Here is a 26,434-nt window from a genome sequence, read left to right as displayed (position 1 = left end):
AGGCATTATCAGGAGCAGACTGAGATTTTTCAGCATGCTTTCCCATTCATATAAGAAGAAAATTACTTAAAACCATGTTGTTGTTACGTTGAATAATGTTGTTAATAAACTTTAATAATGTTGCTACTTTAAGAAAACCCTATAACCTGCAACTGTGACTTTAAAAGTTCAATATCTTTTGTATTATGGGAGTGCAGATTTTCCAGGAAAATCATACTAGTTCATTATGGCAGAGATCTCTGTATTAAGAATAATAGTGTTCTCTTGATATCAGAAAAATGTGCTAAATTGCCTTCCTATAAAGAATAACATTTTAAATGTTATCTGAGTTGAAGTTGCAGGGACTTGGGTTGAAACAAGGCACCACTAAGTTCTATGTTATGATACAGTCAGAAGTTTCTGAGAATAAAGAATGTTCTAAAAGTTCTTATGTAGTCCCCCCAAAGCCCCCCCCTCCCCCCTCCCCATTTTTATAAATACACATCTTAAAAAATAGAAAACAGGCTCCTTCAAAGAGTTGTGAGGCTTGGTTCTGTGAAGTTCTCTGGAATTATTCCTTGAATCTTTTCAAAAGACAGGGTACGTTGATATTAAAAGTCAAATCCAGTCAGTAAATGATGATCATCCAGGAAGTTAGTGGTTCAGTATCTTCATCCTTACAGGTTTCTCTGTTTTGGTGCAAATGGAAAATTAGCTTTTAGCAGGTCTTTAAAATGTTGTGGCTTTCCCTTTGTGTTATGTTTCGGTGGGGTTTACTGGAGATTGCTAGTTCTTAGCTGTTAAAGGTATTTCTGCTAATACAATCCAAAAATCTGGTACCATTGCAAAGGTCTTTAGGAAGAAGGAAAATATTAATTGGTATGAGAAATAAAGCCAGGAAAGGGAGCAGCAGAAGTTTGGAAACCATGGAACCGGTTAGAGAAAGTAATGATTCATGTTACCCTGCAGATTATGTTCTGTCAATGAGAATAAATTAGCAGCTTTTTGATGAAAATTCACTGCTGATAATGTTTTGAAGACCAAAACCCTTTTGGTGTGGCTTTTCCCAAAGGATTACATTGTATGGTTTAGGTAGCATCAGTGAAAAATGATGCGATGTTACTGTCCTTTATTAAGCAAGATGGAATTTGTGGCTTCTAGATAAAGTTTATAGACTTAGAAAGCTTTGCTTCCTTTAATTCTTAAAATGAAGACTTGTCAAGGTGACATCTGTTTCGGATATTGTATTTAAAAGTACATAATTGTTCTGCTCCTGTTTTTTGCCCTTGAGACAGTAAAAGTAAATATCCCTGCTTTAGTTTCCATTTCCAGTTCATACTTGTTGACATGTTTTAATATATTGCGTACAACATTAGCAAAGTTTTCAAGATGATGCTTAGATTTACCCATCCTCTTTCTAGCTTGTTCACACTAATACTGCTTGAAACAACAGAGTTTTAATGTTAAAATGTGTTCAGTCAACGAATCATGTATGGCACATATCTGGAATTGATTATTTATTACCATTTCTATATGTTCCTCTGGTGTGTGAGTTGTCTATAGTTTTGTGTGTTTGGCACTGGCATTTAAACCACGTGCTGTTGTGTTCTGTTGAAATGTCAGACAAGCATCCCAAAACTTGATGCTGTGGCTTGTTTGATTCAAATATAGGTATGCATTGGGTCCTATTGTATCAAATCTTGGTTTAATGGTTTATTTAATGTAGTCTTTCTAGATATGGTGTATTACACTTAATGTTCTATGTTTTTATCTATCTATCTATCTATATATAGTGCATGTCTATTAGCCCACCCATGTGGTGGGCTGACCCCAGCTTGGTGGGTGAGCCTCCACCCAGTCACTTACTTCCGCTCCAGAGGCATGGGGGAAAGAATCAAAAGGACCAAAGGGAGTTTAAAAGAAAAAAATCATGGGCCAAGATAAAGACCATTTAATAAGCTGTCCTGGCTGTGTCCCTTCCCAGTTTCTTGTGCACCCCCAGCCTACTTGTGAGGGTGGCTGAGTGAGAAACAGAGAAGGCCTTGTGTCGGGACTCCAATACTCTCTGACCAGATTCCTTTAGATATTCCATGTGTGGAGGGTGTAACATTTAATATCAAATTTACTTGAAGATGGTTGATGTTACATCATATTTCTGATTTAGCAGAGTGATGCAAATTATGCTAAAAACACAATACAAAGGTGAGTTACACTCAGAAAAATACAACAATTGCAATAATCTGTTCAATCACAATACCAATGTGATTCCCATTACTGGTGTCTGTATATATATGCTCACCATCACGATGTTGGGTGTCCCCAGTTGCTGGGAAGAAAGACGTGGGTTGAAACCAGCCCAAGCCTGTTGTTCTCTTCAAAATTCTTTTGCTAGTTGTCTAGTTTGTGTACTCTATGTTGGGCTGAGCCATGTATTCACTCCCCACATGCTGGTCTGGCTAACTCAGGGAGAAGTTTACACCACCAGTTGATCCACTCAGCTGTTGATAGCTGTTTATCTAAAACAAAGGCCACCCTCCACCTCCTTTTTGTTGAGATAAAGTCAGCTTCTTTGCATTATTCTCCGGGCTGCATGGGCGCTTCACCCTTGCCTATCTCCTCTGAGCCTTCGTCCATTGTAGGGGAGTCACATTCCACCCCTTGGGCTTTAGTCAGTCACACCTTGACTCTGTGCAAGCACTGCTCAGCAGTAGCTGAAACATCAGTGTGTTACCAACACTGTTTTGGTCACCAGTGTGAAACACAGGACCATATGGGTTGCTATAAAGAAAGTTAACTCCATCCCAGCCAAACCCAGTACGATGGTGATTTCAAATGGTTTAGAAACTGAGATAATGTGAATGAGTTTAGAATGTAATATTTCATCATAAACGCATGCTGATCAACATATTTGAGGAAGAGCAGCCTGGTGTGAGAGCCATTACTCTTTTTTGAAACTAAAGACATATGGAAGAAGAAGAAAAAAATACCTTCTGTGTTTGAGAAATGTTGGGCATAGTTCTGATGTAAAAGCTTTTGCTAAAGGAAATACCTTTTTTGCCCTTTCCATCTCCCCACCAAGCAACACCATTCTGTCAGCATTTTAAGAGGAGTCAACTTTCCATCCAGTCAGATTTGGTCATGGTAACTACACTTCTTGACATTATATATTTTATTTTATGGAAGTTTTTATATAAGTGAAAACATACTGTCATTGGACTTTAACTGAATAGCAGCACTGACTGCCCTAGAAGCAGGCCCTTTTTAAAAAATAAATAAATAGATAACAAGAACCCCCTAAATAAAGTTTTTTAAAAGGCCTTCAGAAAAGGTCATACAAAAAAAGAGAGAACTTTGGGTTATGGTTGTTTGAATGCTGTGGATCAGTAACCACTTGTATTTCATTCTTGTTGTAACTTAGAGTGAGGACTAGCTCTGTATCCTCAGTGAGGAGGAACCTTGCAGTATATAATGGGATGATTTGTAGTTTTGTCTCTCTTTTCCCAGACCCAGTGCAGTGGTCGACAGACCAGGTGCTCCACTGGGTGGTGTGGGTAATGAAGGAGTTCAGCATGACTGACATTGACCTCAATGCACTCAGCATTCCCGGGCGGGAGCTCTGCAGCCTCAGTCAAGAAGACTTTTTCCAGCGTGTCCCACGGGGAGAAATTCTCTGGAGCCATTTGGAGCTTCTTCGAAAGTGTATGGGAGATTTTTCTGTAACTGACTTTACTTACTCCCCTTCCCCCTTCTCTCTTTTTTTTTTTTTTTTCCCCTTTCTTTAAAGATGAAAACAATTGTGAGCCGTTGTTTTTCCTCTGTTTAATACTGGCAGTAAAAATGAGGGCATCAATACAAGATAACAGGAGGTATTAGTGAGAATGTCTGCTGTTAGGAAACGTGTCTGCATACTAAACACTGTTTGCCCATCTTTCATCAAACTTCATAACTAATAGGGAGGAAGTAGTGACTGATGATTCCTCCTTGGTTTAATAAAGATTTTTAGTTTGTGCATCTTCTGAATTTGACAGTTTTGTAATTAAATATTGATTGTGTGTTATTTAGTATACATCTCTATGTCATATAGAAGTGAAGATTATTAAGCATAGGCAGCGAAATCCTTACGTTGTACACAACCGATAAGTGATGTATGTGTATAATAGAATAATGTACATGGGCATTTCAGATTACCATGTTTGGATGTAACTTGGCAGACTAAAAACTATTTCCATCTTCATTTACATGATATAGCTAAAGGTTTTAGGGGATGGAGAATGCATAAGATACCTTGAAATTCACCATATACACTACATCCTTATTTCTAAAAATTGAATGACAGACATTAAATGTCTCTATTCATAAGACCATGAGCTATGAATGTCTCTTGCAAACTGATACCAAATTTTGACTTTTTTCCTCTATGAAATATGAAAGTTTTTGATCTTCAGGTGACTTGAAATTTGTGGGTTAAATAAAAGCTTACTGGTTTTTTTCCTAATTTGCAGATGTGTTGGCTAGCCAAGAACACTCTGGAGAAATAGCAACTGTTACTATTGATCAGCGTAAGTACTTTTGCCAGCAGTTAACTGTTTGCAGGTTTAGTGCTGTACTTTGGTTCAGCACTACAATAGTATAACATTTAGAAAAGCACTAGAGAGTAGTTTTCCTTGGTGAGGAGAGGAGAGCATATTTGAAACTTCAAAGCAAAATGTTGAGTTTCTCAATACTTTGTTATTGGCTGAAAGGAAGTGTATGACCTGAACTATGAAAGTTTCTAACTTTCATTTTGGATGGTGCGTTTCCCACTCTCTTGAAATAAGCTGTCTAGGATATATATTTGAGGTCTTGAGTTGTTCTGGTTTTTTGGGTTATATATTGCATTAATGAATGGATATATTAAAATGTTACGGTTTCAAAAGGAAGTGTTTCCAAAAATTGAAGGGTAGTGTGGAAGAGAGGACTTGCTTAGAAATCAATACTAGAAAAAATGCATTAAAGAAACTTTCCAGTTATTTGAAACTCGTTCTTCCAGCTGAAGCAGTGTCATCAATTATTAAAATGAATCAATTTTCAGAAGACTTGTAAGCAGCTTATATGTTAAATAGATAGACTGTGTATTACATCCTGGATTTGTCTAGTTAAAGCCACCTAGAGTGGGGTATTTGCATCCTCTTGCACCATTGTAATAGAAGGGTATTTAATTGCTGTTTGAATGGCAGGTATGGAGGGTTGTACAGTGACTAGAGAAATGTGCGTTAGGGTAGATCATATGGCAACAGCATAAAGATGAAAAAAAAGGCATAAGGGTTTTTTTTATGGAAACATGTAATACACATGGTAGTAAACTAAAGCTGATGTTTCATCTGTAATGTGGCATCTCTACTATGAGTCTAAAACCACAATTTCCACTGTAAGACGTAAAAAGTCTTTAAATTATTCTTAGCATTGTGGACTATACAATGTGTCATCTTAGCAAAGGAAAAAACTAGCTTGTAGATGTTGTTATAATACAGTTAATAAATAATACATGCCTGTTTCTGTGCCAGTGATTTATAATTGATGTTCTGCAATGTTCTCTGCTTTACAGCTGTGCAGATTATTCCAGCATCTGTACAGCCTGCTACCCCAACTACCATTAAAGTAATAAACAGTAGTGCAAAGGCAGCTAAAGTACAGAGAGCTCCAAGGATCTCTGGGGAAGATAGAAGTTCCCCTGGGAACAGAACAGGTATTGTCTCCATTATTTTTAAATGCAAATGCAGTAAACACTCATTAATTTGAATTACAGTTTTGTAGAACACATCTTTGTCACTCTAAATGTGAGGTTTGTAGAAGTCCATGTGGTGTGAAGGGGACTGTAGCTACAAAATATATCACAAGCATATGCAGACCTGGTAGGTTGGTTACCTTGCTGCACCTCACACAGGCACTATATTAACATGATGCTGCAGCTTTTGAGTCCTGCAGTAAATAAAATGCGTAAAATTGTTTCCCTTCCCATCACTTAACAGTCTGCGCTCTCAAACCACTGCATGGCATTTATTCAAGCTTCTAACTTCTTTCCACTTTCCATTTGCAGAAAGGGGAGAAAATAAGCTGTATGTTATAGAATCCTAGCCTAGCTACTACTTGCTCTGTTTGTTCCCCTCCTTCCTCTCCCACCCCCCCCACCCCACCCCAGTTTGGTGACTTTAGAATTTAGCAAGTTTCAGATTTCTTGTTTTGTTAAGTGAATGCACCTTCTGGAAAACTGCACCCTAAATCTGCATTTTATTTCTGGAATTACTGTTATTCGTACATACTCTTTGATTATTAATAACTCATCTTAATTTCCTTATCTTATTTTTTTTCTTGCTGTCATTTTTGCTTTGGTTCTCTCCACTGTTTTGAATTTTTCTGTAAAATCCTTTCCTCTCCTTCCCCTTGAATTTTTATTTGTTTTAAACTTTCCATAAAAGTCTATTACAGTGTCATTCAGGATTCTTAGGCCAAGATTTTATCGGCTGACGTCAGTGGAGAATACTCTGTGTTTCTCCCTTTAGACTTTAGATCTGTTACCTGTATCTCATTTAGAATTTAGGAATTTAACTGCAGATAGTTGAGTTAAAAAGAAATCTTAATGATTGGACATACAAAGATGTTATATTGACGTAAACTGAAGTTTGGGTTGGGGTTTTATTTTTGTATTTATAATATTTCACCTTGAAAATTGGAGACTAAACAATTTTTAAAAACAACTTCTATTACATATATGTATGTCTGTATATACCTGAAAAGGAATAAGCAGCTCTTGCTAAATCTCCTCTATTTTAGGGATAGGTATGTGTCTAAATGACTGTTTAGTGTTATGTAATTTTTTTCTTAAGTTCTAGGGACAGGTTTATTTGAAATTTTGATTTTTATTTTTTTTTCCCCTGTATTCCATTAGTTTTTTTTTAATAGATTAATACTGATGACTTTGCAGGAAAATGTTTACAGAAGAATAATTGGAAGAAATTAATTAAGTGCAAGTTTTCCTTCCATTATATAGTCTATGTTGGTCTGCTTTAATATGTTGGTTGAAAATTTTTAGCTATGAGGGGAACATAAAAAGGACTTACTGAAATGGATCTTGTTATTCCTATTTTGACAGGAAACAATGGCCAAATCCAGTTGTGGCAGTTTTTATTAGAACTTCTCACTGACAAAGATGCTCGGGACTGTATTTCTTGGGTTGGTGATGAAGGAGAGTTTAAACTGAATCAACCTGAACTGGTTGCACAAAAATGGGGACAGCGCAAAAACAAACCCACTATGAACTATGAGAAGCTTAGTCGGGCTTTGAGGTAAGAAACTTTAGGTACTGATCAGATATGAAGTGATTTGCTTCCAATTGGCTACTTTATTTTTAACTACCATAATGCAAGACTTGCGACTTTTTAGTAAAGGGATAAACAGATCCTCTGAAGCTACTCCTTCCCATCAGATTGTAGTAATCTTAGGGGCAAGGTATTTATTGTTTTTTTTCTTTTTTTTTCTTTTTTTCTTTTTTTTTTTTTTTTAAGAAGCTAGTACAGTAACTTCTTAAAAATATATTTTCTTTTTTCAAGATGATTGAAACTGATATGATAGTTAATTTGGGTAGCTCACTTTCAGAAAGATATTTCTTTTTGATATATCTTCAGCATTTATGCTTTCAGTAGTGTGCCAAACAATATTGATTATTGGTGAAAGATCCAGAAATATGTGAATACTCTGAATTATTGACTTATTTTTATGTTTTACAGTTTACTTGTTCATGTTCCTCTTGCTCTTGTTATGGTATAAAACGGATACTTTCCTGTAATTACGTAATTGTTAGTAGTCTTCTGTATGTAACAATTTTTTCTGTATGTAACAAAACTTTTTTAATTTCAAATATTGATTGATCCATTCCATTGTTCTTATGGTAAGGATGTTAAACTGAAAAATACAGTTGACAGGAAAGTTTCAATTTACCCGATTCCAACATGGAGAACTTTTATAATCTGAAGAAATGGAAGCATTTCAGGCTGTCTTCATTCCATCGTGATTTTGTATTTTGACATTGGTAAAAGAGACTTGTGTTACTGAATCACTGTGGGTGATGTGCTTCAGGAGGGGGAAGAATGCAAGTACCTGAATTTTAGACTTTTTTGCCCTGATTATTTTGGCCTCTGGAATAATTTGAAGATTCATCCAATTTCTCTGAAATCATTAAGATTGAACTTCTAATTTCTTACTCTGATATGGTTAAATCTATTTCTCTTGATTAGTTTTCAAGAAAGGTATTTATTGCCTAATCCTGCAGATTATTTAAGCAGTTTTAGGAGCTCTTCCTGTACGAGTGAAGTTGCATATTGGTTGAAGTCTGAGATCTAAGATCTACTTTTCAGCATTTTCACTTTTGGCTACGTTATTTTTTTAAAAGGAAGTAAATGCATCTAGCATTGCTTTTAAAAAAAATAAATCAGCTTCTATTTTATAATACCTCCATGAGAAATGATGGTAAAGTTACCGTATTCTGGCTTTCTTTAGTCTCTTAGGGAGAATTTAAGTAACATCAATATGCGTAATGATGAATGAGTACTTTCACTGGGGGAGATCGAAGTCTAAAAGACCATGAATGGCATAGAGTCAGTAAAGAATACTGCTCAGTGTCTCATTTACATGAACAGGAGGCATCAGAAGAAACTGGCAGGCACCAGATACACATCTTAACTATACTCTTTAGTTTGTCTTGTAACTTCTTGAGGCATAGTATTATGGATGCCAGAATTGAGTTTGAGAGGAAAGTGGACAAATTAATGAAAAAGAAATATTTTGAAGGACATTAGGTATGGAAAGATGTGACTTCTAGAAGTTTCTGAGCCCCAGATCATTGAAAGCAAGGAAGAGCATCAATATATGCTTAGTCTACTTTCATGCTTTTCCTTAGGCTTCCTCTTTTGGTCTGTTGGAGTCTATATCCTGTTCTAGACAGATCCTTAGTCTCGTCTTGTGTGGCTGTTCTTGCATTATTTAGATACTACATTGGAATGTTACTGTTTTCATAGGATCACAGAATCCCTTGGGTGAGAAGGGCCTCAGAAGGTCTCTGGTCCAGAGCCTCCTGCACAAAGCAGGACCTTTCCAGTAGAGCTGCTCCCCAGCCTGTATTGTTGCAATACCATTCCCATATTTCCAACCTGGTTTTGTGAATCTATGCATTTGTGTACTGAAGGTATATGTGAAAACTTTCTGGAGCATAAAAATGATGTAAATGATGCCAATGTTTTTTGGGTTTTGTCAACAAACTCCACAGAACATCTCAAAGACAGCTGAAGAACTTTAGAATAATGTTCTTATCACTGGGATATTAAACAGATGTCTGCACAGTAATTTGCATAAATCACTATTAGAGAAGTTTTGCATTTATATCTTAGTCACAGAATTACAGAAATCACATGCCTCAATGTTGCCATTTTGGCAGCTGCATCAATATTGACATGTTTTCTAACACTTGAATGTCTGAAGGGATATTTAATGCCTCTTGCTACTCCCATGATAAACACTGTTGCCAAGCTAAAGTTTTATTAAATAGTAATATGTTTTGCTTACTAATGTACTGAAATTACTGTTTCAATTGTTGATTAATAGAGAAAATGATGTTGATATTATTGAGAAATGTGCTAGCTCTTCTGCCCAGGTGTAGGAAAACCAGGCAGTATAGAAACTAGGGCCAGGTGAAAAACAAAAGAGCAGCTTTCATTGTTACATACACCTTGGTAAATTTTCTAAAATCAACATCTGTTTAATTATCCAGCAGGGAAGTGAGACTTGAAGAAAAATAATTCATCTGTATTATTCTGAAACAAAACTTTCATGTGACTCGGAACATTCCAGTAACTAAGGCTTTGTGAACTTGCATGGGTATTTATTTATTTTTAGCTTTCTATATTTTTGAATAAGTAAATGCTGTAATCAGAAATGCATTCAACATAATATTGAAAAAAATCCTCTCACCACATTGCCTGAATTCTAACTTGAGTGTTTCTAGCATGAGATGTGGAAATCTTGCATGGTTTTGGGCCTTTGCATAAATGCGGACTAATTTCTTGTGGTTCTTTTCCTTTCTGATCATATCAGTAATGTGGACTAAATAATTCAAAGAAATTTATTCAGTTTTGTAAAGCATTTTTCTACAGCATTATTTTGAGACAGGCATTATTGTACAGGATTGTATAATAAATGTAAATGCTTGTACAGAGTTAACAAAAAATTTTGGCTAGTGGCACTTGACAGTTCTTGTACTCCATAACAGACCTCTGTGGCTTCTTGCATCATATCAGTAACCAGCAGGCTTGCCATCATTTTTTCTACGTAGTCTCTCGCATCCTGTCTTTCCTTTGGTCCTGTTGCTTAGATTGTGACCCTCAAAAGTAAGAAATTAAAAGGTGCGCTTTTTTCCCAGAATTTGAGGTGTCTGAAGAAATTTGGTTGGATTCTTAGTAACTTACCTCTTTTCCACTAGAGCTGGGAGACAGAAGTTAGTCTTTTAATTGACTTAATTTTGTGGGTGAATGAGAATCGTCTTTGCTTTACAAGCATGTCACTCAGAGGACTGAGTTTTAGACAGTCAAGAAATCTGGGCTCATTGGTACTACATTTGGGTGGTGGTTTTGAGGAAATTAAATTGTGTAGGGTTTTGTGGGGGGGTTTTGTTGGTTGGTTTTGATTTTTTCCAAATTTATCACAAGCTTGTTAAGCTCGTCAAGTCCAAGTTATGTCCCACTCACTTAGGTTTTCTTAATGAGAAATGTGACGTGCTTTCTATTAGTGCCTGCAGTGAGACAAGAACAGCAACAAAACTGTAAAATTCTGACTTCTGTTTTAGTGGTATCACCTAAAGTTTTATAATGTCTCTGGAGTACAGTGGGTCATATAGACTTTATCTTTACTGCCTTTCTGCCCAGTCTGATAATTCTTTTGTGACACAATGTAAAAAGTATTCATAGTTAGAGAAGCCACTTCTAGTTGTAAGTAAAGGCAAAGGATGTAGTTTTGCCAGCATATGAACTATAAAAAATACTGCCAAAAATGCTTTTATAGTTTTTACTTCCATCTTTGAAAACAATAGGGAGAGAACGGCTGCTTTAGTAGCATAGAAACTACAATGCTAACTTTCAAACTGTGTCCAACATGAATTTTTTCCTCAGAAAAGCAGAGACAAGTAAAGATGGGAAAGGACAATAATGAGTGGGGAAACGAAATTTTCTTAAGGCAGAGCACTGTATAAAATTTATTCATCCCCACAAGCTGTTTTTAAACTCCTCTGAGACCTCCATTTCTGAACTGGTGCTTCCGACTGCCTACAAAAGAATTACTATGTTTTGTTTCTCCTTAACGTATCAAGGTGCAGGGACAATTTTCAACTCTCTTCCCTTTCCTCATACAAGAAAATGTCTAAACAGTATCTTGGTATGTGAAATTATATGAGAATCTTGATGAGAAAAAGATTCATATTTTGGCCTCTGAGTGACCTTAAGTAAATAACCAATGCATATAGAAGTTACAGATGCTGAAAGTTTACATTGATTTTTTTTTTTTTTTTTTTTTTTACAGGTATTACTATGATGGAGACATGATCTGCAAAGTGCAAGGCAAGAGGTTTGTGTACAAATTTGTCTGCGACTTGAAAACTCTGATTGGATACAGCGCAGCAGAGTTGAATCGGTTGGTCACAGAATGTGAGCAGAAGAAACTAGCCAAGATGCAGCTCCATGGCATTGCACAGCCAGTTACAGCAGTGGCACTAGCTACAGCATCACTGCAAACAGAGAAAGATAATTAAGCACTAGGACCTGAAAGCAGGAGCCTGAGCCCTTTCCTATATAACCAGAGCAGCTGCTGCTCTTACCTTTATCAGAAATGGAAACTTGTTTTGTTTCTTGACAGTACAATATAGAGCATGATTTTCTATAAAGAACTGGGACTCGCATAAATTTGGATCTTTTAACAGCATATATTTCAATATAAGTTAAGGGATCATCACAACTTCTGCAACTTTGAGTCAGGGCCTCTATGGTATGCAATCTGAAGTGGGTGAGAAAGGTTGAACTGGTCAGCGCTCTGTGTCCACAGCTGTACAAAGTAATTTTTGCAGCGCTTTTAACAAAAATGAAGTACCTACAGCAAGCAGGGTGATCAGTTCTCTGAACTCAGTCCTTTCCAGTCTTTTGTTCTCTGCTGAACTACCAAATGGCATTTGATGCTTTCAAAGTTAAACATTTTCATTATTCTTATTTAATCAAGCAGAGCTGAAAGACATGTTAAATGTTACAAAGCATCAGGTTCTTAAAATAGCTTCTGTGTTTATAAGCAAAGGAAACTAAGACTAGACTGAACTGAAGATTAGTGCTGAAGAAGGAGATCCAGGTTTAGATCTGGCTTAGGTGAAAAGCCAATTATGAGTATTTCATTGTAATATGTAGACAATATGCATATATGAGGGCAAGTACTTACCTGTTTTGAAAGACATTGTTAATGGTAGCCATTTAGCAAAAAGCGAAGATAAACTTCTTCCTCCACTACCACCCCCATCAGGTGATTTGAAAACTTGAAAAAATAGCCCTCACCCAAAGAGTAGGTTGTCTTGGTGGGGGGGGTTTAATGCTCTGATCTGCAAGGTGCTTATACCTGCACGGTAGTCAACCTTAGGAACGGAAGACTTAAGTTAATCACAATCAGTAGTCCCTGTTTAGAAACAAAATGCAAGTTGAAAATAGTTTTACAGAGAACTGAAGTTTGATTCCCAAATTATTGTACAGTCTGACATATTAAAATACAAAGATGTATTTTTTATTTAAAATTAATTTCTTTCTGAACGTGAAGTGATGTTTTTGAAGCTTCATAAGCCAAATGCATGCTCCAGAGCTGGGTGCAATTTGAAGTATGGATAATGAATAGAAATAATTGGAATGCATTCTGAATTCTGAGCTACGGAGAGTACTTCATGCAGACTTATACATGCAGTAAAAAGTAGGCTGCTATTTTTGAGCTTCTGTACTGATACCTATTAGACTATTTCTTTTGATGGCTGAAAATGATGCAATATTGGTTTTGCGTTTGCCCCTTCGTGTTATTAAACAGTATATTATGTCACCATGCATATTTTCCAACTTTTTGTAAGTGAAACCCTCTCTGGTAACACTTAACAATTAAAATGCAAATGGATAAGGGAAAACTTTTAATTCTGTGAGGGATTGAGCTACTCTTAAACCTTAAATCAAAAGTGTTTGTACAGTGAGGTTCTAAACATGAAATGTGTTTATACTGAGTAGTGAGAGCACTGGACTGTTGCTCTTGATCCAAAAAGGAACAGTCATACTTGCAGGCAGAGGGCAAAGAACACAGAAGACTCATGTTCATTTTAAAGATGCATTGAGGACAGAGCTTTTTGTCTATAGGTGGATGTTCATCTGCAGATACTTTATGCTTAACTAGAAATCTTGCATGTAGTTCTAGCCTACTTTTTTCATCATCACCATGATTATAATTTTTTTTTTGCCAGATTCTTTCAGTAACTCTTAATATTGTTTTCATTCTTGAGCTCTTAAAGCACTCCATGTACTGAGCATGCTGGTTTTATTTGTTTTTTAAAAAATCTTAAGCCCTGAGCAAAATATGTAAATTCATCTGTCATGAGAGGTCAACCATGAGTCCATTTATTACTGTTACAGTAGTCTGATTCCACCAATTGGCAATTGTTTGAGGTCACTTATGCAGATTTGATTACTAAGAATAAGATGAAGCTGATAGTTCAGTGGCCGCAACTATGTATATAACACCACTCCATTACTAAACAGAAGTCCAACACAAGTCACTAGTTTTATTTAGCAGAGTTCATGAGAGGCCTTTTTAGTTAAAACACCGTATAAAAAGAAGAGAAGCTTAAGATACCAGCTTTCTAGATCAAACTGGACTGTGGGAGGATAAACTAACAGCAAAATTGAAATGTAGTATCAATACTTTATTCCCCTTAGTGTTCTTGTTACATGATAAGCCCTCTAGGGAAAACTTCTGATATCACACTTTCTTTGTAAATACATCTGATTATTATTTTGCAGCTTTTCAGTAGGTATGATAGTCTTTTGGGTTCTTTGTTGTGGGATCATCTGCTTTTCCACTGTGTTCTAATTAGTAAAGAAGGATTCTTTCAAACAGTATAAAAGCACTGTCACATTCTCTGTAGTTGAGGGGGAAATCTGTGACTAACTTGATGTCTTCAGTAAAATAAAAGATGTAGAATATATTGTCAAAGGCTGTTCTGTTGCTGCCAGAAGGAAAGCATAGAAAGAATATTCCCAATTTTTTGTAAAACAGAAGGTTTTTTGCATACTTTTTACTCTTTAAATAAAGACACTTATACTCTGCTAATATGCATTTCTTTTGTGTTCTGCATTTTTTTGGTAATTTTACATGAAACAATTATTTTGTATTTTTACTCTGATAAAATATTTGTGCATAAAATGTCAATATAGTAAAATAAAAATGTTATACAGCTAATGCCTGTTGACTTCTTAATTGTTCAGAAGGCCATTTGTAATGTCATTCAGGTGCAACCAGTTTAAAGATGAATACATGCACTTTATTCTCATTACTCTTAAGATCACAGGCTTGTTACAGGAAGAAGGCAGACTACCTTATTTTCTGAAGATGCATCTTCTTTGACTCCTTACTTGGCTGCGTGTTTCTACTTTTAAACTGGAACTCAGTGTCCTTCGTTACTGTAACAGCTTGCGTTAACATTAGTTGTAAGTCTCGGAATGGTGCTTTGATAAAAATAATGAAGGAAGCTTAGCAGTAGGACAAAATGGAGCCCTATAAAATAGTTTTATGCTTTTAGGAGTGTTTAAATTAGAAAGGTTCATGTTGATCTGTAATCTTTGGACTTTGTTTTATTCTTGCAAATAGACCTGCTTACTTGATGTGGCCCACTAACTCAATTGTTAGTACTGTTCTTGTTAAGAAGAAGATAAAATTCTGATTATACTGTTACTACCTTATTTTTAAATCATGTCTCAGTAGAAATATTTTCATTATACCCTGAACTTCTCCATCTGGACTGCCAAATTCAAGACTGAAATATTTTGTCATCTTTAAACCTACCAGATCACTTGATTTCAAAATGTTTATGTTTAGCTCAGCAGCAACAGCATGTAATGGCCTGAAAATAACTTTTTAGAACATTTCAATAATTTGTTGGCCTTCTTTTAAAGTACACTTACAAATGTTCAGTATCTCCTGAAATGAGGACCTTTTGTTTGTGTTTGTAGTTATTAGTATCTTTATGCCAGTGAGAGTTTGTTTTGGGATTCCCATTCTCAGACTGAAATTTTTATTGGGACAATATAGGGAATTACAAACCAACAGCTTGCAATTATCAGTCTTAAGCAACATGAGCTGACAAGGGGCTCCATTGCCTGATAGTGAAAGAAGGATGATATAAATGCCATTGATGTAAGTTTGTAGGATTTTTTAATTTTTTTTTTTTAAAGCAGCATCATAAAAGATCCATTCACACAAGTCTATGAGGAATATTTCTACTGACTAGACTGGTGTTTTTTGTTGTTCAAGATCATACATATTCTTAAAGGTTGTGGTTTTGATATAGCTCTGTCAGGACTTCTACAATATATTTGGGTTGATACTGGTTTTTTTTTTTTTCTTCTGGAAAAGTAATTCTTAATATGGCTGATGCTAAACAGAAGATTACTCAGAAAGTAGAGGAATGATTGACTGGTTTTGAGAGTTGTAACACGGGACCCAATACATTAGACATATTATGACTCAATTACATTTTGCATCATTATTTCAGGATTAGAGCCCACAGCATCTCATCAGGCACCAAACTGAAATTTTATCATCTTGTGATTTTAGAGTACTGACATCCTAGCCATTAATAATTTGCAACTAAGGTTAAAAAATGCTGAGGAGGGAGAAATAAATATCGAGTGTCTGCCTTTAATTACAATTGTTCTTGTACACATGGAACTGGTCTTCTGGAAACCAAAAGTAAATGGTGCTAATGGCAGTGGTATCAGAAGATGTATCTGTAACCCGTGAAACTGTTCTCATTTACCTGGAAAAACAGGAATCAGTTGTGTTTGTGGTTTGTGGCACACAACTTCCAAGTAGATTCTTTTTGTAGGTGGTGTCACTGTAACTGGCTATGATGGGAAAGAAAGAATCCAAAGGTAATTAATTATTGATCATAGTTGTAAGCAACTTACTTATGCAGTTACTTAGTAAAAATAAAGGCAGTTTAAAAGAGGAGATAACTGTATGATAAACAGCTGAAATCCTCATGTAAATAGTTGTCTCGTTACCAGAAACAGCTGAAACTACCTGCATGCAGTCCATTAGTTTTTAATTGCCCAGCAGTTCTTGACTTATAAAACAACTGCTGGACAGCACATAGTAGTAAAATTTCAGTTTATTCTTTATAGTCATTTTCAGGTTGCTGGAGTTGAAACGATTGTTCAGAAACAGCAGGAAAAATGCTTGTTCTATTCAGCACAGCTTTGGTGAGTGTGAAAACTTGTGGAAACATTTAATTTTCTCTATTGCATTGTTTCAGATATTTGCTACTAATGATCTAAATGAGCTGGGATTCTTTAGTATTAAAAAAACCCATTGTCTGTAATAGATCTGATATCTTAAGACACATTTTTTCTTAGCTTTGCAACCTGCCTTGTAACCTAAATGGAAGAAATTAGCATTTAGGAGCTGTATTTCTAGTTCTATGTGGGCTATGTGTCAGAATTCACTAATCAAAGTAGAATACCCCCATCCTCAGTAGACAAAAAGCAAATTATATAAATTATTATAATAGAATATGTAATATTTATCAGTTATAATTGAAGCAACCATGGATGGCACTAAACAAACTGTTTCTTAGAAGAGTTGTTGTTTATTTGAAATTCCTTCTACTTAGGGTAAGGAGTTTGGGGATGAAAAAATGTTAGTTAGCTGTTTCCTCCTTCATCTCGGTAAGCTTAGGTTTTTCAATATTCTCATTTTCAAGGACTCTGCAGGAACTGCTTCATAGGCGCTGGGTTTGCAAAAAGCTTCAGCTGCAGAAGACAATGAGAAACTAGCATGTTTATAAAAAATCTTGTAAGAGTGAAAGCTGCAAACAGCGTGCATAGAAAAAAAATGAGTCTGGAAGAGTGAGAATGCAAGAGATGAGACTAACTAGGGGGAAAGACACCTGCAGGGTGCAGTTCTTTAAACTTCAGGGGTAGGGAAAAAAAAATATTTTTTTCCCCCCCCCCCCCCCCAGCAATGTTTTAGTCCAGAAACACAAAGCAGCATTATTCCCAAAATGAAGCACACTCCCTGCCTCCTAAGACATGCCAACGCGCGTTGGGCTTCACAGAAACTGCCCCATGCAGGAATCTGTAACACCCACCTTGGGACTTTGATTTTCCACTTGAGATCAGCAAAGGGAGGTCAGAAACGGGTGGTGAGGATGTGAAACTTGCTGCGTAACTGGAGTCTCTCCTGGCTCTTGTCTGCTAAAAACAGCTGAGGGAGGCAGAACTGATGGGGAAGCAGTTTGGCTAACAACCATAAATTAATAAGATGACCTGAACTGTACCCAACAAGAAACTAGAAGCGGTAACAGGAGCTTGAACTTGTCTTCGGGAATCATTTGGTAGGCCTAAAGTGAGCTCTATAAGAATGAAGAGAAAAATAAATTCAGCTGAGGAATACTTCAGTAGTGTAAAGGGTTTTTTACGGAGAAGAGGTGTGTCTGTCCTGCTCTACCAACTTTTCAACCCATGGGCCAGTTATATCTAAGGGGTTACAAACAATAAACTTTCAGGAGTTCTGTGAAGCAGAAATGCTAAGTGCAATCACGCTCTAATTGATGTGCCCAGGAAGGAAAATAAAGCATAAGTCAGCCTTTTTGCAATCAACAGTATGCTTTTGTGAACTGGTTGCTTGCTGAATTTTGCTCAACTGGAGAAGCAGGAAAAAACAGAAGCAAGCTGCGATACATGGGCATGCATGTGTTGGGTTGGAAAGGACTCTAATATTTTGGAAAGCAGGTTTCAACAGTTTTTCATTAGTTTCATTGTTGCTCCTGCAATATTTTGTCAAAAGGAGGATAGTTCTTCGAGGATGGCAGGTAACTGGCTAGAGCACAGTACAATACTGATAGCTGATTTATGACACTAAACTGAAAATAGCAATATTAATTTCTGAAAACAGTTGTAAAAAGCTTATAAAACCAGACAGGTGGCAACAGAGATGAGTTTTTCCCTGGATCAGAAGACCTAGACTAGGCTGGATGCTCTGCTGGGGCAATCAAAGGGGTTTTGCACAAGACTGGATTAGAACTGGCTTGTGTTGAGGGACTGAACATGTCCTGACAGAAAAGTGCCGTGCAAGTTTATAAATATATATATATATATATATTGGGGAGCGGGGGGGGCTAGCTTTGCTTGGTCAGATAGTATTGCACCCTTTGGACTTCACTGTGCAGTAGACAAAGCTGAAATGGATGAGTGCTTTTATTTTTTTTTTTATTATTTTTAAGCCAGACCTGGCTGAAGAGAACAAATTGAGGGAAGAAATAAAAACTTCACCCTTAGAGGTGCAAAGCTGGTCAGAAATATCAACTGTGAGGGTGGGTGTGTTATTTAATAGTCTGAATATAAGTGTAGGTAGAGCACTGATGTTGGCTGAAGGTGCAGGCAAGCCAGAGGGGAGAGAAACGGAGCCATCACTGAAAAACAAAAATGCAGGGAAGCAAAGAAACTCCTGACTCAGCTGAAGCAGCTCTGAGAAAAGGCAGTGAGAGCTGTAGTGGCTGCTTGCTGGCTGGGAGCAGCCCAGTACTGTACGCCAAGGGACTGTCTCCTGTTGGCTCCATATCTTAGAGAGCCTCTGTAACTAAACCAGATGGTATTAAGGCCATTCTTCATTATATCCTTGCTAGCTGCTGACCAAAGCAACAGGCACTGATTATCCCCTTGGGCCAGGAAGAGTAAACAGATAAATGCAGTTTTTCCTCTTTCATTTTCAACAGTGTACATCTAGAAACATTTCTTCTCTTATCTGGGTTATCTGGGTTTCAGTGAAGGGTTTTGAAAAACCTGCTCTGATTAAACTTTGAGTGTCCTATGCAGAATTATTTTCAGTATCAGCTAACAGGTATGTCTGGTGAGCGGTGATCCCGGGGAGCAGACAGCTTCCAACAGACTGTTATATTACAGCATTATTCAATGAAGCATTTTAAATGATCCATTTAAAGACATTGATCCTGTGAAGCCTCTACATACCAGGGAATCTTGTGTTTCTTTTTTTTTAAACTGTATTTGGCCTTGTGATTGTGGAGGAGCTTTTGCTAGAGAGAAGCATGCTATAATGCTCTACACTTTTCCTGCAGTTTTCCGCTGCTTGAGCTACTGATCACAATTTTCTTTCAACCAGCAGCAAAATTAAAGTTTGGCCAGATGCTATTTGCTGCAGAGAAACTCACAAACTTGATACCGACTCAATCTGACTTTCATAAACAATTTGGGAATTACTGGAGCTATTTGCTCTGGTAAGCACTTCGCTCCTTCCTTTTCCTTATAACACCTTGGAAACTCTTCTATGAAATGGAAGAACTAAAGGTAAAAATACTCCTTTTTCCTGACAGTGGTCACAGGGAGCGTGCTAGCTCAGCACCTGTCTTTTTACCAAAGGAAGGGCATTGGTGCCAAACAAAGTCCAGGAGTGCTGTTCTCCTGGGAGGCTCAGCTTTTTCCCCTCTCCCAAAAGACATGCTGTGTGCAGACTGGTTTTTGTGGGCTATTTCCATCATCTCTGAAATTAGCTTGTGTCTAGAAAGCTTTTTTTCCGATGACCTTCAGGGCAATCAGTTTTCTATATGAAAAAGGAGCAATTTCCCTTTGCAAGGCTTACCTTAGTGAAAAATGCCTGTCACTTGCTGGAACTACAAAATTTGAGTCACTAAACAAAATCCTAATCACAAGCCCTGCTGTCAAGGTTGTAGTGGTTCAGCAAATCAATAATAGATTTGAGAGTAGCAAACATCATAGGTATGACTGATTACGAGCTCATACAGCTTCTTTTCCCAAAAGTTGAGCTCAGCTGCACCTATGGAGATTTTTGGCTGAAAAATTTGCATAAGCATTAGTGTCCTGCCCCAAGAAAAAGAAAGTTTTTTCAATGCCGATCTGAGTCTCTGAGGATTTCTTTACCTATCTTCCTCTTTGAGAAGGATTTCTCCAACCTCACCTATCACTTATTCAGAAATAAAATATGCATGCTTTCTTGCCAAAGAAAAAATCTGGATATATTTCCTGCTCATCTGTATATGCCAGAATTGTCCAAGGTACTTCTAACCACAATTGTTGATATCTTGCAGAAAGAAATATAGTCTTGATTTATGCCTGAATCATATGAAACACATTAGGTTCTTGCATAGTAATATGTGTTGCCAGTCAGAAGCAGAAATTATTATAAACATGTGTTGAATCACTTAGTATTGTGTTGCAACTGCCTTGCCTTTTAATGAGAAGCATGTAGTCTTTAACATTAAAATAAAATTACTACCACCAGAAGGACCAAAAAAAAATCATATCAAGCAGCCAGCCCATCAGTATGATAATTGCCACCTCCAGCCCGCATGAGAGCTGATGCTGAAGCTTCATTTCTGCGTGACTGAAAAAGAAAACCCCACTGCACTCAACTCTGTCCTTCAACAAGGCTGGCTGCACTGTTGTGCTTCAGTTTTGCTCATTTCATGTATGAAGAATTAACAGTTAAAATGAATAATTAAAGTACAACTTAATTTGGTATTAATCTGGGTAACGTTCTTGAAGAGGGAGGTCGTTAGTTACTTTCAGATTATGGAAAGTTGTAATTTGCGCGGGATGTTTGGATTTCAGAACTGAGTTGTTCCGCGCAGTGCGGGGGGGGGGCTTGCTTTTGGGTGGGAAGAAACGTCTTGAAAACCAAGTTCTGCTCCAATACCAGCTTTTCCCAGCTGGTGTCACTCTGACAATGAATTCAAGCACACCAGCCAGAAAAGCAGCACTCTAGAAAATCTAATGATGCCCCTGAAGGGAGAGGAAACTCATCCTGGGGGCGCAGGAAGGAAACATACTAACACATACGGAGGAGCTGAAGGCTCGGCGTGGGCACCAGCTCTCAGCTGAGCCCCACGGCAGCGCTTGGCTGCTGCGGCTGGGCCAGGGCAAACGGCGTGGGCCATTTCCAGGGCGACCCCACCGCTGACCGTGGCCACCTGCTGCCCTCGGGGCTCGGCCCTGGCCGCAGCCGGGCCTCCCCCGCCGCTGTGGGGCTGGGGCTGCATGGAAGACACTGCCCGTCGGCCGGTAGCCCACGTCCTTCCTGCGAGAAACAGGCAGGGTGGGATTGCTGTGGGTGTTTGGCAGCTCGGTAGGGGAAGTTTCTGGTTGTCCAGGGCTCGGTGGAGGCATCAGGCGTTCCTAGCCCGAGTACGCTGTTGCCAGCCAAGGAACGCGTGAATAATGCTGTCAAGGGTGTGGGGAAAATTAAATCCAGAAAAGAGATAACAATGAATATGCTCCAAGGCTTTGCATGTAACTTGGTCATATTTCACATCAGAACAGAGCCCAGAAAAATCTAAGATGATGATGTGCAAATGCACAAAGGAGCATAAAAAAAAACCTGGAAAGCAAGCGAAAAAGATTTATAAAGTGAAAAGCAAGGAAGTAATTAAAAATGGGTAGGCTTACCACATGACGCAAGCATAACATAACAGAAGATTACCAAGTAATGGCAACTAACAGGATGTTAAGAAAGGGGAAAAAAACCCTTCATCTTCTGTAACTGTTGTCAAAATTCCCTCTTATGGTACCAAAACAAGACCATGTCACATGGCAAAGTTCTCTGTTGAAGACGGCCTCTTTTCTTTTCCTGTGAGAAAGATGTTTGTGTTGGTTAATTACTTAACCGGGTGCCTACAAAGCGTCAAGGAGTGACAAAGCACTCTCAGGGCACCTGGTCTGAACTTGCAGGGAGTCTGGCACAACTGTGCTGAAACGTATGAGCCACTCACTTGTTTTTACTGGATTTTTTTTTTTTTTAGTACTGCTTCACCCCATTTTGTCACAAAGTCCAGCAGAAGATCTTCCCATTTGCTGCTGCTGCAACTTAGCCCTTCTGAAGCTGCCTGGTTGGGTTGCACCTCCCTGGGTGGATGCGTGTCCCTCCTCCTCCTCCCCACCGCCTGCAGCTGCTGGCTGTGGGCACAGAGCTTTTGCCTTCCTCACTACAAGGCAAGATGTGTCTTCTGGGGCAGCAGGTAGCAAACTCAATGAATCGGCTGAAAATGGTTATTTTCAAACCAGACTTTTTCCAAGTATATGAAAATTACTCCTGTCCTTTCTAAACAAGCACTTTTTGGTTGTCTGCTGTGACACACCCTGGAGATGGTTTGTCAGGGTTTCTGAGCTTTGAGCTCAATTAGACTGAGGATGGTTAGCTGAAGTAAGACTAAAATCTCAACACTTCTCTCTTCCCCAGGGGGAAAGTGTCAGACACTAGCGTTCATACCAGCAAACCCACTGCAGACAGGAGTGCTGTCCCTCTCTTCACGTGTGATACGGTGGTGCATCAACAACACTTTCCTCTTGATGATATTGATTTTTTTTCTGACATTGTCAGTGGTGTGCTTGAAGTACTTCTACTGAAGTAATGAAGGGGAAAGAAAAAAAAAAGGCAAAAGCTGTGAAGCTATAGGGTCTGTGCGCCTCCTGTGTTACAAAAATCTGCTCCAATGTATTTGCTGGAGAGGCACTCAGATTTCCCTGTGACAATGGGTGTTGCTGCAGCTTTCTCTCTCTACTAACCTTGGGTTGTTCTCTCAGTCTCTTGCTGGTAAAATCCTGGGTGTATGTGCCTGACAAGATGGATGGAGGGTATACGTTCTTTTAAGTGCATATACAAATTATAGGGAAATTAATAGAAGATTGCAGTATCAATAATTTGAATGAAAAAATTAGAACTTCATCTTTAAAATTCCTACTCACTTGTGCATAATTCCAGCTTCCTAATGAGCTGTTTCTAAAGATTTATGATCTTTTACCTCTGGCTTCAAATGCAGGGCCTTTTTTTATTAAAAAATCATTTCTATTACGGTCTCACACAACTTGATGTTTTAGTGCTGAGGAATGAGAAGCTGTGGGAGAAGCAGGGGAACTACTCTGGGGCTGCAGCTCTCACACCCTGGCCTGGCTGGCCAGCAGCTCTGCTGGCTACACCTCTTTTCCCAAGCAAGGCGAGGCCCTTGCAAAGCGCACAGGCACAGCCCTCCAAGCTCCAGCAACTTTTTGTGGGGGGGCACTGAGAAGAAACCACTGCCGACTCCCTGCTCTGCCCTTTTGCAAGCAGCTGGCCTGCCCACAGCCACGGAGGCGAGCAGAAGCACGGGTGCCTCCAGGTTTCGCGGGGAACATCCCCATGCCTTGTGTCTCCCCATCACTAGGTCGCGGACGAGCCAGATGAAGGAGGGGAGCGCTGGTTCAAATGGGTAATCTTTTGGGTGGCCATCGTTGTCACTGCCTGGATTTTATGCTTGCTGGGTTAAATAAATGATGGGTCCTGGCTACAGCCTGTGGGCTGCACGCTCATGAGGCGACAGGATCTGACCTGGAGTCTCAGCTAGAAAGCAGTAGCAGAGGCCAACCAGAACTAGCAACAGTGCGTGGCAGAGGCTTTGTGAAATATGCTTTTGTTAAAAATGCTATGCTTCACAGGAAGGCGAGCCACAGCAATAAACTGATCCAGGTTAAAAATGACAAGTTTTGATGTTTGGGCAGATAGAGTAAAATATATAAATGTACATGTGTCCTGGTTTCATCTGGGATGTAGTTAGCTGTCTTCCTAGTAGCTGGTACAGTGCTATGTTTTGAGTTCAGTATGTGAAGAATGTTGATAACACTGATGTTTGCAGTTGTTGCTCAGTAGTGTTTAGACTACAGTCAAGGATTTTTCAGCTTCTCATGCCCAGCCAGGGCACCTGACCCAAACTGGCCAACAGTGTATTCCATACCATGTGACGTCCCATCTAGTTTAGGAACTGGGAAGTGGGGGGGGGCGGGGTTTTTCGCCGCTTGGGGACTGGCTGGGGGTCGGGCGGCGGGTGGTGAGGGATTGCCCTGTGCATCATTTGTACATTTCAATCCTTTTATTACTACTGTTGTCATTTTATTAGTGTTATCATTATCATTATTAGTCTCTTCTTTTCTGTTCTATTAAACCGTTCTTATCTCAACCCACAAGTTTTACTTTTTTTCTGATTCACTCCCTCATCCCACTGGGGGAGGGGGTGAAGTGAGTGAGTGGCTGTGTGGTGCTTAGTTGCTGGCTGGGGTTAAACCACAACAAGGCATAAATCACTACCCTACTCAACCCTAAAATAGGAGGCAATATCCAGTCAAGGTTATCCTGTTTTCCTATAAGTCTATTATTTCTGACAAGTTTGATGCATGGATGAAATTCAGCAAGCCCCCTGAAGACTTTCTGAGCCTTCCAAGACCATCGCCTGCATATGCTAAAAAGGGAAACCCAAATATTTTGTCTTAGCAACCTGCTGCCATATGCCCGAGTAGAGGCTGCTCAGCAAAATCTTTGCTCCTGACACCTCTGAAAGGACTTTGGGATAGATTGATCCCTTCATATTTTGTCTTGAGAGTAGAAAGAAGCTAAAGGCATAATGAAATATTCTCCTACACACAAAAGCTGTCCATGTAATAATACTTATTATTCTGCGATACTTGCTTTGAAATTTGTTTATATTATTGAAAAGAAAGATACAAATGATTTAGATATAAAGGTTTGTAACCAAGATTAATTGAGCATCAACTGACTAATGCTGAAAAGACTGTGTAAATCATGTGAAAGCAGGACGATAAATACAGGTTGCCAGAGAGATTACTGCTAAAAGCATTTCCTCTGACTGAAATAAGAGAGCCCTGCAATGCTCTCAGGCAGCAGCCTGGAAACATGTGGCTGGGGAACATTTCTGCAGGCTGCAAACAGAGTATGTTTTCAGGCAGTGCCGAGAGAAACAGATGAAGAGACCTTCAGCCCAAGGAGGGACCCTGCATCTGGGTGATGCGGATCCCCTTGGGCTACTTTTGTGACTGGGAGCTCTGTGAAAGCTGTGTCCTGCCATAAGGAATTGTTCGCACATATCTCCCAGCCACACCGGAAGGCACATGGACATATGGAAGATGTCAGGAGTGCTTTTTCATATCTATCTTCCATTATGAGCATCGAGGAAAGAAAATCAGTATTTTTGTAAATAAAAGGATGCCATCAGGAATCTCTCAAACAAAGCAATTTACAGATGACTTAGCTTGTGCTGGTTATTTCTTTTCTCTCTTCTCCTCACTCTGATGTGAAACTTGGCAGCTACATGGGTGATCCTGATAATGCACAAATGAGCCTTGGCTTGAACTTTGAATTACCATTTAAACCCCTGCTGGCACTATGCATGGGATTTGACTAAAGGTATTAGCAAGTTGTTAGTGAAAATAGCAGTCTCCACTGGGTGTTTTTTTTAATAAAACTGCAGTACAATTTGTTACAGTTGCTGGTTTCTGGTCAGAAAAGGCCCACTCAAGATCAGAAAATCAATGCTGTACTGTGACAGGTCAGGGACCGCCACGTGCTGCTAGACCTCACAAAAGGGAATTAATGCCTGATGCTAATACATCCACTTGCCTCCCCATGTTCATGACCTCCAGAGTCCCCTGCAGTTATTAAGATACAGTGCAATTTTTTTCTTAAGTGTATATTTTAAATTCAAGTGGGTATCATGGCCTTCCTGTGAAATGGATGGATTCCACATGCACCCTTGTCTGTGGAAACATCTGAAGTGTAAAAGGCTCTGTTAAATAAACCTCATTATACATCTGTCTGGTTGAATTTATTCAGGCCTTTAGAGAGCAAGAGAGAGACATCCTATACCCCATTTTTCTGAGTTAGAGGATAAAAGGACATGACCAAAAAGGAAAGAAGAAACTTTTCCATGTCAGCATGAATGCTGGCAGAGCTGTCTGTCAGATTTAGGTTTTTGCTAACAGAAACTTTATTCTCTAAAGAAAATACATGGGTTTGGGCTTGTCTGTCTTTCCCACTGACATCTCTACGGGCCAGACTTTTTTTTTTTGTTTTCCAAAAATGGACATATTTTGCCTGAAAAACCTTCATCCAGACTTCTCAACGGAGAAAAAGACATGTCCCACCCATGTGAGTCATTGCTGGAGAGGGGAAGCTATCTTGGGCCACCTCTCCTGCCCCTCAACCCACTCTGCAGCAGCCAGGGTGGAAAGGACATTGCTGATGCAAAATACAGAGGCAGCTCAAAGCCCTCACAGCGTGGGCAATGCTGAATTCCATTGTC

General features: G+C 38.7%; 1 protein-coding gene across 1 annotated transcript in view; it reads left to right on the top strand.

The window, feature by feature from the left end:
* Positions 1 to 14,386, top strand: part of GABPA (GA binding protein transcription factor, alpha subunit 60kDa) — a 51,029-nt gene extending 36,643 nt beyond the window's left edge. Inside the window, exons 6-10 of the mRNA XM_010585314.1 lie at positions 3,484 to 3,678; positions 4,482 to 4,538; positions 5,564 to 5,704; positions 7,109 to 7,301; positions 11,578 to 14,386. Of these exons, the coding sequence (XP_010583616.1) occupies positions 3,484 to 3,678; positions 4,482 to 4,538; positions 5,564 to 5,704; positions 7,109 to 7,301; positions 11,578 to 11,806 (815 nt within the window). The 3' untranslated portion in view covers positions 11,807 to 14,386. The remainder of the gene's footprint in view (positions 1 to 3,483; positions 3,679 to 4,481; positions 4,539 to 5,563; positions 5,705 to 7,108; positions 7,302 to 11,577) is intronic.
* Positions 14,387 to 26,434: the final 12,048 nt, after the last annotated feature.

The sequence above is a fragment of the Haliaeetus leucocephalus genome, unplaced genomic scaffold, assembly GCF_000737465.1.
Source record: "Haliaeetus leucocephalus isolate CR32 unplaced genomic scaffold, Haliaeetus_leucocephalus-4.0 Scaffold93, whole genome shotgun sequence".
NCBI lineage: Eukaryota > Metazoa > Chordata > Aves > Accipitriformes > Accipitridae > Haliaeetus > Haliaeetus leucocephalus.
This window is presented reverse-complemented; position numbering and strand designations above follow the sequence as displayed.